At 37.2% G+C, this 13277-nt stretch overlaps 1 protein-coding gene across 7 annotated transcripts in view; it reads right to left on the bottom strand.

The window, feature by feature from the left end:
- The window catches only part of SPATS2L (spermatogenesis associated serine rich 2 like), a 212783-nt gene that overhangs the window by 70018 nt on the left and 129488 nt on the right, over positions 1-13277 (bottom strand). For all 7 annotated transcript variants that reach the window (XM_077154607.1, XM_077154606.1, XM_077154603.1 and 4 more), the window contains 3 exons: positions 7480-7588; positions 3383-3432; positions 546-792 (listed from right to left, as the gene is read on the bottom strand). In XM_077154607.1, coding sequence (XP_077010722.1) covers positions 546-792; positions 3383-3432; positions 7480-7588 — 406 coding nt within the window. The remainder of the gene's footprint in view (positions 1-545; positions 793-3382; positions 3433-7479; positions 7589-13277) is intronic.

Raw genomic sequence — 13277 nt, 5'->3', positions numbered from 1 at the left:
TCATACAGTTTATTAAGAAATAGCCTTTTGTAGCTTAATTAACATATAGCTGTTGCATAAATAAACATTCCAAATTCTAACTCCCTAGAAGATGATGTTCTATTGTACAGTAGGAAATACTAGAAATTAAAATATTTTGGTCTACCTTTAAGAAATTACCAACTAATATTTCCGTTTGTCACTTATTATTCCCCTCTTATTCCAGGTGAATTCCAGAAAAGGTGGCTATAAGGACAATTGCTTTAAACTGGAATTTTCATTTCCCTGATAGAGACAGACTAGAAATATATATATATATTTTTTCTTTAAATAAAAGAATCCTCTGATTTAGTGCAGAGCTAGATGAGCATTTATTCTTTGGCCTCAGTGTATTAATAGAAAGCTTCTGTTACATTCACCCTCTTATCCTGCACATGTGCTGGCCTCAGGAAACCGGAATCATGTACACTGTAGGACCATCTTTTGCTTCCAACAACAGCTGTCACCACGGGCTCTCTTCATCTCCTCTTTTCTGTGTCTTCCTAAGGAACTTAGGAATTACTGACCTGTGGCTCCACGAATTGTCTTGGAAGGCTCCTCAAGTATTGAGAGCTTTTTCTCACGAGGGTCAAGAACCGGTTTCTCACTGGCCAAGTCAGGGGACGAGCTATCCTTCTCGCAGCCGTTGGTGTGGCCGTTCTGGATATGAGGTGGCTGAGGCTGCAGGGGCACTGCTTCTGGCCTCTCTGCCTTGTCTTTAGCATCTTTATTGCCCTGATGCTGCTTGGACTTGCTTCTTTTTCTTTTATTGTTCTGGAATGAGAAACAAATGAGATGGCAATATTGTTTAGCTCAGGCCCTTGAGATAAAAAGTAAAACTTAGAGATCAACATATTTTCCTTTCTTTCTGTGTGTCCTGGTTGTTCTAATAGAGTGGGTGGAAAGACCTATCTCCTTATTATCTACTCAAATTAATTTAAATGTCTTCTTTCTACAATAAATGTATAAACTTTTAGGTCGTAGACATAGCAAACTAAAAGGTTCCCTGAAAGGGAAAAAATATCAATGAATAACTTAAATAGCTTCGACACCATTTGGACAAATTGAGGGTTTATATCTATGACTGGTAATATAGCAAAGCTTGGAATAACTGGCTTGAAATAAGTTGAATTCAGTTATGGTGCCATTAGAGACTGACTCTTATTTCTTAAAGTGGTGAGAGTGTGTGTGTTGGCAGCGGGGGGGGTGGTATTGTGCTAAGGTTCTTATCAAACTGTGGAGGAGGGTAGATAGGGGGCAGTCCTGGTAGGAAAAAGGCAGGCAACTCCATCTTGTAAAATGATGAAATGGGACGTAAATACCTAAGTCCAGGCTGGATCTTTGAAATAGCCACCAACCAACCAACCCCCAGGAGATTCGTATAATTGCTGGCACTGTCCAGGAAGTGCCAACCAGCCATAGGACTCATAACTACTCTCACCAATATTTAAGCCAGAGCAGACAACTGCGGTTGGGTGATAGCAAACTGTAGCTGGGTTCATGTGGATTTGAATTGGGCAATTAGGCCCCAGGACCTCCTGGCTACTAGCTGTATACTTTACAAGGCTTCATTTCATTTACCTCAAAATAACTTAATATTGCATTTTACCAAGTGAAAGTTTTTAGATCCTAATTATCATAATATGGCAGTGTTTTACTGTATTTCTTTTGAAGTGCCCTTCTGGTGAGAATATAATAATACACAGAAAATTAAGAAGATGATGTTCTTAATCATGTTGTATGCTTTCCTTGACTTTGGTTTTGTAATCAGTGATATTCAGTATGCTTCACAACCAGTATGGTACAGGCCCCATCAGAACAGATGCCTGATCTGCCAGGACACAACTGGACCTGCTGCTGAATCAGTAAGGAAGTACCAGCTATACTGTCAGCCCTGGCTTTGGCCTTGAACACATTTTGAAAAGAAATAATAAGAAATTATTCTCTTAATTCAACCGCTAACTCCCTTTCTTTTCCTTTGAAACCACAATCATACTCAAGTGAGTGCTTCTCTAAGTAAGGGATGTGCATTCATTGATGAAAGTAAGGGGAGGGAGACCCATTCCCCCACACACCCCCAACGGTTTCTGGTTTATAACCAGGGCCGGGGAGGCCAGTTTCCCACTGGCCTTCTAAAGGAGAGATGCAGTAATGAGCAGGGTCTGCAGCTGCTGCCTGCCCTTTTTGTCAGAACAGAGAAATTTAATACCCAATCTTCACATCTGAAATTTTTCCATGTAAGTGTAAATACTGCCTTTCAATCACTCGTGAACCATCTTCATCTCACACAGAAGCCTGGGAAGCTATAATTAAAGATAAACAGAGACTGTCAAAGATGTTGGTATACAAAGGTGAAAGGAAAATCTCATAATTCTTTCTATTTCACATGAAACTAGGAGGACAGAAAAAAGGAGAGGGGAAAGAATGATTCCAGTAATTTCAGTAATCTCAGGATTTTATGACAGTAATGCTGCTTTTGTTTGTTTAAAACCTGTTTCTCAGGCCTGTGATCTTTCCTTGTAGGCAAGAGCAGACTGCAATTATGTATGTTCTGGGATTCCCAAAGCACATGGCCTTGTATACGAGTGCAACTGGGAAGGACAGAGAAGCAGGCTTCTTGTGACAGTCATGAAAAAGACTGCAGGCCAAGAATAAGAGGTATGTTATGCCTTATAGGAGTGAATGAACATGTTTACAAAATCAGGAAGGTGTGTGTTTTGGAGACCTAGAAGGCTAGTGTGTACACAGGCACACTTTGCATGTGCCCAGAAGTCACAGGCTCTTTTTAACCAGAGAAGAAAACAAAATAATTTGAATGGCAAAGCAGAATCTCCACCCTTCTGTTCTCAAGGACCATCTGCTAGTGTTCTCAAAAAGGGAAAGTAGTTCCCATACTTACTATGGTTTTAAGGAATTTTCTTTTCTTTCTTTTAAATTAAAACCCTAGCTTCGAGCTCAGCAAAAAAAAAGAAGTATCTTAGGGCAGCCTTGGACAGATTCTTTCAGTTGGAAAAACAAGTGAAAATATATTTAGAGCTTTTCAATTGCCTTTAGAACACTCCTTAATTTTTTCCTTTGTGAATCAGGATGTGTTCAGGCAAGTTAATAAGCTGAATCCTTTGAATTCTCCAGCTGGGCTCTCCTTAATACTTAACACACACACACACACACAACTCTGAGACTTCTTAAGCACACCTGGTGGTGAAAGAAAACACTGAACAGAAAGCAAGGGCATTAGTGGTGAGACTGGCTGGTAATATTCACATATTTGAAAGAAACATAAAATTGGCAGTCTTGTTAAAATGATAACAACTATGAAGATTGATTGAAGATGTTACTAATTTACAATCGATACTGGTCTTACCTTCTTTTTTCCTGTCATATTCCATTCTTTTAGAACTTGAATTGCACTGCCTAGACAAAGACAAAGAATCTTCAACATATACTCATGTAATAAAACACCATACAAAATTCATCTCTGTCTTTCTATCTCAGTAGCAATTTTTGGGGGTCTTTTCATTTTGTTTTGATACATCCTACCTTAATAAAAATGCCAGTTTCGTTTTTTATTTCTCAATTTTCATTTAATTCACTGCATGATCTTGGTTTTATCAAAATATTAAGCCCCACTACATAAAGCTTACTTCTTTATCATTATATTGTCTTGGAGAAAAGGAAATATATCTTGAGAGTTAGCATCATCGCCATAGGTAGATTGAAAATTGTTCTGTTTGATATATGAATAAAAATGCTCATAATCTTCTGAACCAAATATGGGATTTTGAAAATTATTAACCACATGAATCATAGCTTTCTGTTTGACCATTTCTCCTCTGTTACACCTTAACTTAGGTTTACAATTTGAAGGGTAATAAGGAGGACAGATTATAGGATGTTAGTTCTGCTCTACTAAACCATGAATAGAGATATGAGGCAGCCTTCCACGCTGAAGCAAAAAGAAACATCAAATGACAAGTTTAGTCTCATATTCTGAAAAATCCCATTCAAATACATAAGTGGAACTGCACTACTCAGGAAAACCTAGCCTGCTTTCTTTTGTTTTTTGCATGGGCAGGCACCAGGAAACGAACCTGGGTCTCCCTAATGGCAGGCGAGAACTCTGCCTGCTGAGCCACCGTGGCCTGCCCTAAAACATTTTTAAAGAAATGTTTTTTCACTGTTCAGTTACAACAAAATGCTTCCAGGTAAGACCAACAAAGGTCTTCATTCATTCCAACAGTACTGGGGGTAATTTCAATAATAAGTTATTGGCAATCAGTATGTCAGTTGTTTTCATATAAATAGATGCTTCTAATGTTAGTATCTAAATGTTAGTATTTAAAATGTCTTCTTTCAACAATCTTAAGCGTCTTAGTACCATTGTATTATACTAATAGCTCTCTACAACCAGCATATTAGCTAAACAAAAATAAACTTCAGCTTGGTCTTTATTTATGACAAATTTCAAATTAGTAGATACCAATTATTGAGTCTGCTGTCACTGCTAGATATGCAGAGGCCAACATATTGCTTTGACTATGTTTAGACAGGCTAATTATTTCCATCTATTCAAAAGTTCCAATTCAATGCTTCTCTTAGACTTCTTTGAGTTGTAAGTACTTGAACTAATAAGACTGAATTTAAAAGTAAGCTGTAATTCAGACTTTTTATTAACTGGGCTGGTTATTCCTCGAATTTGTCCAAAGAATTAATGTTTCACAGTATTTTCCTTTTGAAGACCTTGGAAAGGCACTTTCATTACTTTCTTGGTAAGTCACTGTAGTAGTTAAAAATCATTAGGTAGTTTTTACTTATAGCAGAGCTTTTGCTTTCTAAATACAACTCAGTTATTTTAAAGAAATGTTCAACACTGTTCTTTCTAATCAGAGAAGGGAGATGAGTTGCTTACTGCTTTCTCAATTACTATATCCGACTATTTCCCTAACTTTCATATTTTCACATAAATTCAACTTGTAATTTAGACAATGAGCTTTTAAAGAGCAATTCTAAAGAAGAAATACCCATATTTACAAAGGATTTTAAAACTGTTATTAAATTTTAATTAGACTGAAACTGCTTGGAATTTTTTCAGCTGCTTAGAAGTAGTGGTTTTCAATATACCTTGTAAAGAACTCTTAACACATATTTTTGGTTCTCAGTGTTTTTAAGCAAGTTTTTCTATTGGTTTCTAACCAAAATGATTTGAGGTTTCTTGGCAACCAGTAAGTTTTATTAATGAGATCTCAATACTAAAAAGGTCCTTGAAAATTTCAAGAAGGACAAGTAAAGTGATCCATTCAAATTTAAGGAGATTTGATGACTGTTTATCAGTTACTGTGCACCTGTGTATCCTATCCGAATCCCTTTGAAATAAAAATCTTGATCATAGGAAAGATGGAAATGTTGAGCCTTAATCCAAGTAGGGGTGGAGGCAGTTTCTTCCATGCAGATGATGTAGGCAAGTAACCTGAAAAGACAGCTTATCTGAGCCAGTATGTGTGCATTTCCAAAATTTTTTTCTCAAGACAAATTGCACCTAACACTGAAAAGTTGGATGAACATCATATTCTTTGTTTGTTTATGACTAAACTATGACTAAAAATTCTACATCTGCTTATATGTGAAGCAAGAAAAAACAGTGAGAAAGGCATGGATCTGCTTGCAGGTCTATGTTGAATGATAATCATTTGTTAATTCAATTAGGACCCTAAACCTTCACTGCAGGTGTATCAGAATGTGAATGTGTTACTGGTTCTGTGAATTTGCCCTGAAATACAATTATACTTGTAGAAATTCAAGGTTATTATATGCCTAGTAAAATTAATAAATTAAGCCATCTTAGATAAATAAAATGTAAAGAAGATATGACAGAAACAGGATATAACTATGTGAAGATAGGTCTTGCCTGACCTTATTTGTCAGATCATGCTCAATTAGTACATACGTACAAAATAGAAGCTAAAACCATGACAAGACGACATGGTAATTAAGGGCAGGTGAGAGATCTTTGTTCATAACTGGAACTTGTTTGATTTGATTAGGAGAGGAGAACTTCCCCCATAGTATACAGGAAATCTAAAGTCCTAAGTTATAAATGTATAAATGTTCTTGAGAAAGACTTCAGATTCTATAATAACACCAGGCAAAGGACTGTTTAAAAAATTTTGTTTAAGAATGCAAAAGGTTTTAGAGGTAGATAAGATAAATGGAAATTATAACCGAGAAATTAGGATTTAAGGGCTGATTTTGATCACTGAATCATTATATAGATATTCCTCTTTGCTTTCTGGTATATTAGAGTAGACAGAGGGCAATACCCAAGATTTCTAAATTGCAATCCAGGTGCCTTGATCTCTGGTAATGATAGTATAGCCTTATTTTATGATCCTGTGATTGTAAAAACATTGTGACTAACCTTCATTTGTACCCATTTATCTGGTTTTTCAACTTCAGAGTCTTGCAATCACTAAAGATAGCCCCTAATGTTTATTAGTGAAGGGTGTTGGGTCAGCCAGAACTGACCCACCCCAAATCCAAATTATCTTGATAACAGAGACTGCATCTAACCAAAGTGGGCCTGTCAGCCATGCGCAGTGACTCAGACTTTAACCTACAAGTCACCTATACCTCACTTAATACTAAAAATCACACCTATCATCATATCAAGGCTGCATTTCCTTACATGTGTCTGTGACTAAGCATGTCATCAATCTGTGCATTCTCAATGATTAGATCACCTCTAATTACATCATCTGGGGCCCCTGCGCTCATTATCCTACAACCTGCCCACCTTTTAATTCCATAAAACTATCAGAATTACTGCAGTTGGGGAGACAGATTTTTGGGCCAATAGGTCATCTGATCTCCTGCTTCGCATCTTGTAATAAACTTTTTCTCTCTTTGTAATCCCTGTGTCTCAGGAATTGATATTTGAGTATATCGGGCAAGAGAATCCACAGCCTTTGTCTAGACACAGTATTCTGACTAATTAGGAATTCTCATAATAAAAAACTAAGGGTATTAAAAAAGAAACCAGACATTTCAGACTACACAAAAATCAAGTTCAAGGATTCTCGTCATAAAGACTCAAACTTGTTGAACAGGTGAGAAGGCTTTCCATACGGGATGAAGTACATTATCTTCCATCTACAAGGACATAAAGGACATACTCATAAACAAACAAGAATGACCTGTGACAATGAAATTAGTAGCATTATAACTGATATTCTTTAGGAACTATTTAGTCTGTGTATTTTTTGTTGTTGTTGTTGTTAACCAGGGTAAAAAAACTTGCAGATTGTGCTCTTACTGGGTGTACACGTTTCATAAAACCAGCACATTGTATGAGAATTGAAGTTATTAAAAATTAATGAATTTATATTCAATATATTTAAGGAATAATATAGAATATATAGGATATTAAGTCCTAACATCTTCAGGTTCAGGGAAATGTATACCTACCATCCACGAATGCTTGTACTGCTTTATCCACATTAAAATCAAATTGTTGTAGCACCAGGACAATTTCATTATTGCTTTTGTTGGGAACAACTGATCGAACTGCATAAATCTGTAAATAAAAAGAAAATGAAAGGCAAATACTTTAAACATTTTTCATCCGTGGGTCTCTCACTGGGTAGATAATAATTGTTAGAGAGGCCTTGACAAGCCTACCAATCTATCCAAGCATAAGCATTTCAGACCAATGAGAAGACACTGTGTAATCACCTTGATACCTTACTTATTTGTGTACATGTTTCTTTGAAGATCTCCTTGTTAGGACTCTAGTAGCAAATATGAAAAGCCAATCCTTTGGGGCTTTGCAATCCCTAAGGACTGGATGTAGTTCAGCGATGACACAGAATTGGTTTCTGTCTCAGGTGCTCCTCTCCACTGACTCGGAGGGTTTCTTTAGAAAACTTAACAATAATAGCCTCATGCCTCAGTTTCTCTGTCTGCACAGTGGGATCATTTATCACAAATTGTATCGTAAAGCTCCATTAATGTTTACAGAGTCAAGACAATGTGGGACAGAGACCGGTGCAGCTGCACAGCTACATCCTCCCTGGCTGCCGGGCGCCCACATTCACAAGCACCAGTGTAACAACAACCTGCACCCATACCTGCCCTGAAACAAATCACTGCGCTGAGTGCTCCACGACGTGCCCTGCTGCCTGCTGTACAGCCATCCCATAAACACAAGGGCTTAGACTACAGAAAGAAACCAACTCCCATCAATCAAGATATTTACATGCGACAAAGACAGTAGAAGATCACAAAGCATATCACAATGCAGACAGATACAGTCCTGCCTATGACCAAATTAAGACACCAGAGGAGACACAGACATTGGAACAACCAATCAAAGATGTTCATACAACTCTACTCAATAAAAATTGGGATAGCAAACGACATAAAGGAGATCAAGAAGACAGTAGAAGAGCACAAAGAGGAATTTGAAAGAATAAATAGAAATATAGCAGAAATCACAGAGATTAAAGACTCTGTTGACCAAATAAAAAACATACTAGAAGCACACAACACCAGATTTGAAGAGACAGAAGAAAGAATAAGTGATATAGAGGACAGGATAATTGACTTCAAAGACTCAAAACAGCAAATGGCAAAAAAGATGGAAAAAATGGAATGGGAACTCAGGGAAATGATAGACAAAACAAAGTGCTCCAATATAAGAATCACTGGTGTCCCAGAAGGAGAAGAGAGGAATAAAGGGCTAGGAAGAGTAGTTGAGGATATAATGGAGGAAAACTTCCCAACCCTCATAAAGGACATAAATATACTAGTCAAAGAATCCCAAAGAACTCCAAACAGAATAAATCCAAATAGGCCTTCCCCAAGACACATACTAATTAGTCTGTCAAATGTTGATAAGAAGCAGAAAATCCTGAAAGTGGCAAGAGAAAAACAATCTACTACATACAAGGGAAACCACTTAAGACTGAGTTCAGACTACTCAACTAGCACTCTGGAGGCGAGAATGCAGTGTTATGATATATTCAAGATCCTGAAAGAGAAAGACTTCCAGCCAAGAATACTGTACCCAGCCAAATTGTCCTTCAAAACTGAGGGAGATTCGTTTCCTGGTGCCTGTCCATGCACAAAAAAAGAAAAAAAATGAGGGAGAGATTAATGTCTTCACAAACAAAGAAGTCCTGAAAGAATTTGTCAATAAGAAATACTAAAAAGAGTATTTCTTTGCCCTACAAGAAATACTAAAAGGAGTTCTGCCAGCTGAAAAAAAAAGACAGAAGAGGGAGGTCTGGAGGAGGGCACAGAATTGAAGAGTACCACTAAGGGTAATTTGAATAATAAAAAGAAAAAGAGGGAAAAGAATACATAGATCTGACAAATGGTAGAATCAAGATATGCCTTTTCAGTAATAACTTTGAATGTTAATGGACTAATCTTACCAATTAAAAGATACAGATTGGCTGAATGGATTAAGAAACATAATCCAGCTATACGCTGCTTACAAGAGACTCATCTCAGACACAAGGATACAAATAGATTGAAAGTGAAAGGATGGAAAAATATTTTCCACGCAAGTTGTAACCAAAAGAAAGTTGTGGTAGCTATACTATCACACAAAATAGACTTTAAATGTAAAGACATCATAAGAGACAGAAAAGGCTGCTACAAAAAGGAACAATGTCATGAGGCATGCAACAATGTGAATGAACATGTGGGACATTTGGTGAGACAAAATAAGCCAGAAATAAAAAACAACAATGGTATATCACCTTTAGAAAATGCTTATAAGAAAACAGGGGCCTAGACTGTAAGCTTTTAGAGTAGACATATTAAGCCCGGAGTGGTGATTATTATTTCTGGATTTTGAGAGGCTATTTTATATATATAACCTGATATTTAGAGATAAGAATGAAGCTGAACACGTTGGGATTAAAGTAATTCAGAACATAGGGGTAAGGAAGACAGTGTCTATATTTTAGAATCACACATAGTCTTTATAACTTTTTTTTTTTTTATTACATGGGCAGGCACCGGGAATCGAACCCGGGTCCTCTAGCATGGCAGGCAAGCATCCTTGCCTGCTGAGCCACCATGGCCCGCCCCACACATAGTCTTTAGACCAATGGAAGAAAGGTTTATTTGATCTGGAACTGAAATTTTCTGTAGTGCATAATCTAATTCAACTTATCTGTATAGCTCATTTGAACAACTTAAACACAGGGAGCACAGAGTAAGAAAGAGATCCTTTAATCCTGTATAGATTATTGTAAGGCCTGGAAACATCCTAGAGTATATCAAGTAATCAAAAAGTATTGGCAGTCCCCTGAGGGAGGGGAGAAAGACTATGGAACTATTAAACCTCAGCATCAGGGAATCCCCTGATACTGTGTCAAACTTTAGGGATACCTAAATCAATAGGCCATGCCATCTATCATGAGGCTTACTCTTGTGCAGCTTATGTAGGTAGCGGAGAACCTTAGACTACCTATAGGCATGCCTAAGAGTTACTCCTGGCAGACCTCTGTCATTGCTCAGATGTGGCTTCAGTCTCTCTAAGCCCAACTCTGCAAGTGAAATCATTGCCCTCCCCCCTAAGTGAGGCATGACATCCAGAGGTCAAAGTCTCCCTGGCAACGTGGGAGAGAGCTCCCAGGGATGAATTCAGACCTGGCACTGTGGGATCAACAATTACATTCTGACCAAAATGGGGAAAAGAAGTGTAATGAATAAAGTATCAGTGGCAGACAGAGTTCAAATAGAGTCGAGAGGCTCTACTCTGGAGGTTGCTCTTATGCAAGCTTCAACTAGACCTTGCTACCTATATACGTGCCAACCCCCAATCAGGACCATTCCAGCCAATCCTAAAGAACACCTAGGGCAATATATAAAGATTCCACAAGGGTTCCAGGCACTAGAGTAACATTCCAGAAACCTACAACCTCCAGATGGGTCTCTGGTCCAGACAAGTCCTGAAACCTAGCCCAACCTCTCCAGAACATCAGATAGTTCCATCTCCCTATCCCATATTAGTGACAGACCCTTCCAATATCAAAAATTTAGATATTTTTTAGGCTTCCCAGAGCTTACATAGCCCAAACAATCCCAAAGAGAAGTATGGAAAGATCAAAGGTGATGGTGGAATTGTACATGGAAGACAGAACAAATGAATATGAATGCTGAATCATTAAACTGATATCTCTTTTAGTCTCCAGTATTTTAGAGCAGCTAGAAGTAAAAACCTAAAATGGTGAAATTGTAACCCATGTCAAAGTCTGAAATATGTTCTACAACTAATTGTGGTGCTGTGCTTTGAAATTTAAAGCTTTTTTGTATATATGTCATTGTTCACAAAAAAAAGAAGGGAAAAAAAGTCTATTGTGGTGATAAAAAAAAGTATTTAAGCCCACTAGCCTCCTATATTCTGGAGCAGCTAGAAGGAAAAATATGAAAGGATCATATGGTAGCCCATGACAGACTCTGGGATCTATCCTGTAACCACTTTTTGAAGAGAGCTTTGAAAACTATTGCTTTTTTATTTCTTTGCTTTGTATATATGTTATACTATACAATCAAAAAAGTTAAAAAAAGATCAGAATACCCAAATCCCCCTACAGAGTGTGGGGAAAAAAAAAACAACAACAATGTGGGACATTGTATTTTGAAATGTTAATCTTAGCTATAAAACAAGAAATGCTCCCAAAGACACTTCTGAAAATCAAACATTTAAAGCACAGTAAAAGCAAACACATATGTGAACTAAGAAATATATTTATGCTTAATGATCTATATGTATTTCTTAGTCAAATTTAACATGTACCCTAAACATGTTGCCTAAAATAATTAACTGACTTTTATCTCATAGAACTTGCAATTACCGCCGGATGCTTATCTACTTTAACAAACCGGACTCACCCAGCTTTCTTTCAAAGGGATTTCTATGGCTGCTACTGATGAACGGTAGAATACTGCATGGGATAAAAATAAGTGGTATCCATAACAATGACTACTAGAGCGCTGCAAAATCTTTATGTGTTTCAGAGTCAACAATGTTAAATTATGACCTGTTGGATTTCAAGCGAAATGCAGTTTATTGTAATCAGATACACAGAATATGTATTATATGGATAAGACATGTGTAATGTGAATCTATTGACAAGGACATTTAACTAAGCAGTATACTCAGTTTCTTGATTATTTAAAAAAATAAGCAGCTTTCGTTTTATGTAATAGTATAAAGATTATAATAAGCAAGAGCACAAAGTATAGGTATATGATTTGTATTGGTGCTCATACTAATATATTAGAAAGCTGTTTTTGCATCTTGACATTCATAAAAGCTGCATATGTTGGTTTTACCAAGGACGCTACCATCTATCTCTCTATCTCTCTACCTACCCACTTACCTACTTGCATACAGAGAACTCAAGAATATTTTTTCTATTCTCAAATATTCATGATTCTCCTTAGCTTTTCTGTTACCCCATTTAAAAAAAATTACCTTCTTCAAATCTAAGTTCTTTTTCTTTTACCCTCTTTAAAACTTCATTCAGTGAATATTTTTGAATGCATATTGTGTGCCAAGACATCAGGCTTCCCAGAGTTTACAGACTAGAGGGGAATAAACACAATGATCAAATGATCATGTAACCAAGAAATTAGGATGTAAGGGATGATTTTGATTACTGAATCCATTCTTTTTGCTTTTGGGGATATTGGAGTAGACAGAGTGGGAATACCTGAAATCCCCAAACTATAATTCAGGTGCCCTGATAACTGAAATGATTGTAAAAGCCCTTATCTTGTGCCTTTGTGACTGTAAAAGCAGTTATTCCCTTCATCTGGTCATTTTCTTGTAGGGCAAAGGCCCTAATGCTGAAGAAGAATTTGAAGTCAGCCATTAACCAGCCTCAGCCCCAGACATTTCTAAATCCTATCAGCTGGATTCCACTACTGAAAGATAACTTGTCTCCCTTCCTTTTGGCTTACTCCTTTAGTACTGAAGTGATAGCGCTGCCTCCCTTCCTTTCGGTTTATGTTCTCCTGTTGAAATGATAATGATAACACTATCTCTTTTTCTGCTTTGAACTTGCTATTCAAAATGATCTCATCTCCCTTTGCTAAAATCCTTAAAAACCTTGAACCCCCTAAACTCAGGGAGACAGATTTTAGGCTACTAGGCCATCTGCTCTCCTGCCACACGCATAGTAATAAACTCTTTCTGTCTTTGAAACCCCTGTGTCTCAGGAATTGGTTGAGCGTGTCGGGCA

This window comes from Tamandua tetradactyla, chromosome 3, assembly GCF_023851605.1.
Source record: "Tamandua tetradactyla isolate mTamTet1 chromosome 3, mTamTet1.pri, whole genome shotgun sequence".
In the NCBI taxonomy this organism is placed as follows: Eukaryota; Metazoa; Chordata; class Mammalia; order Pilosa; family Myrmecophagidae; genus Tamandua; species Tamandua tetradactyla.
This window is presented reverse-complemented; position numbering and strand designations above follow the sequence as displayed.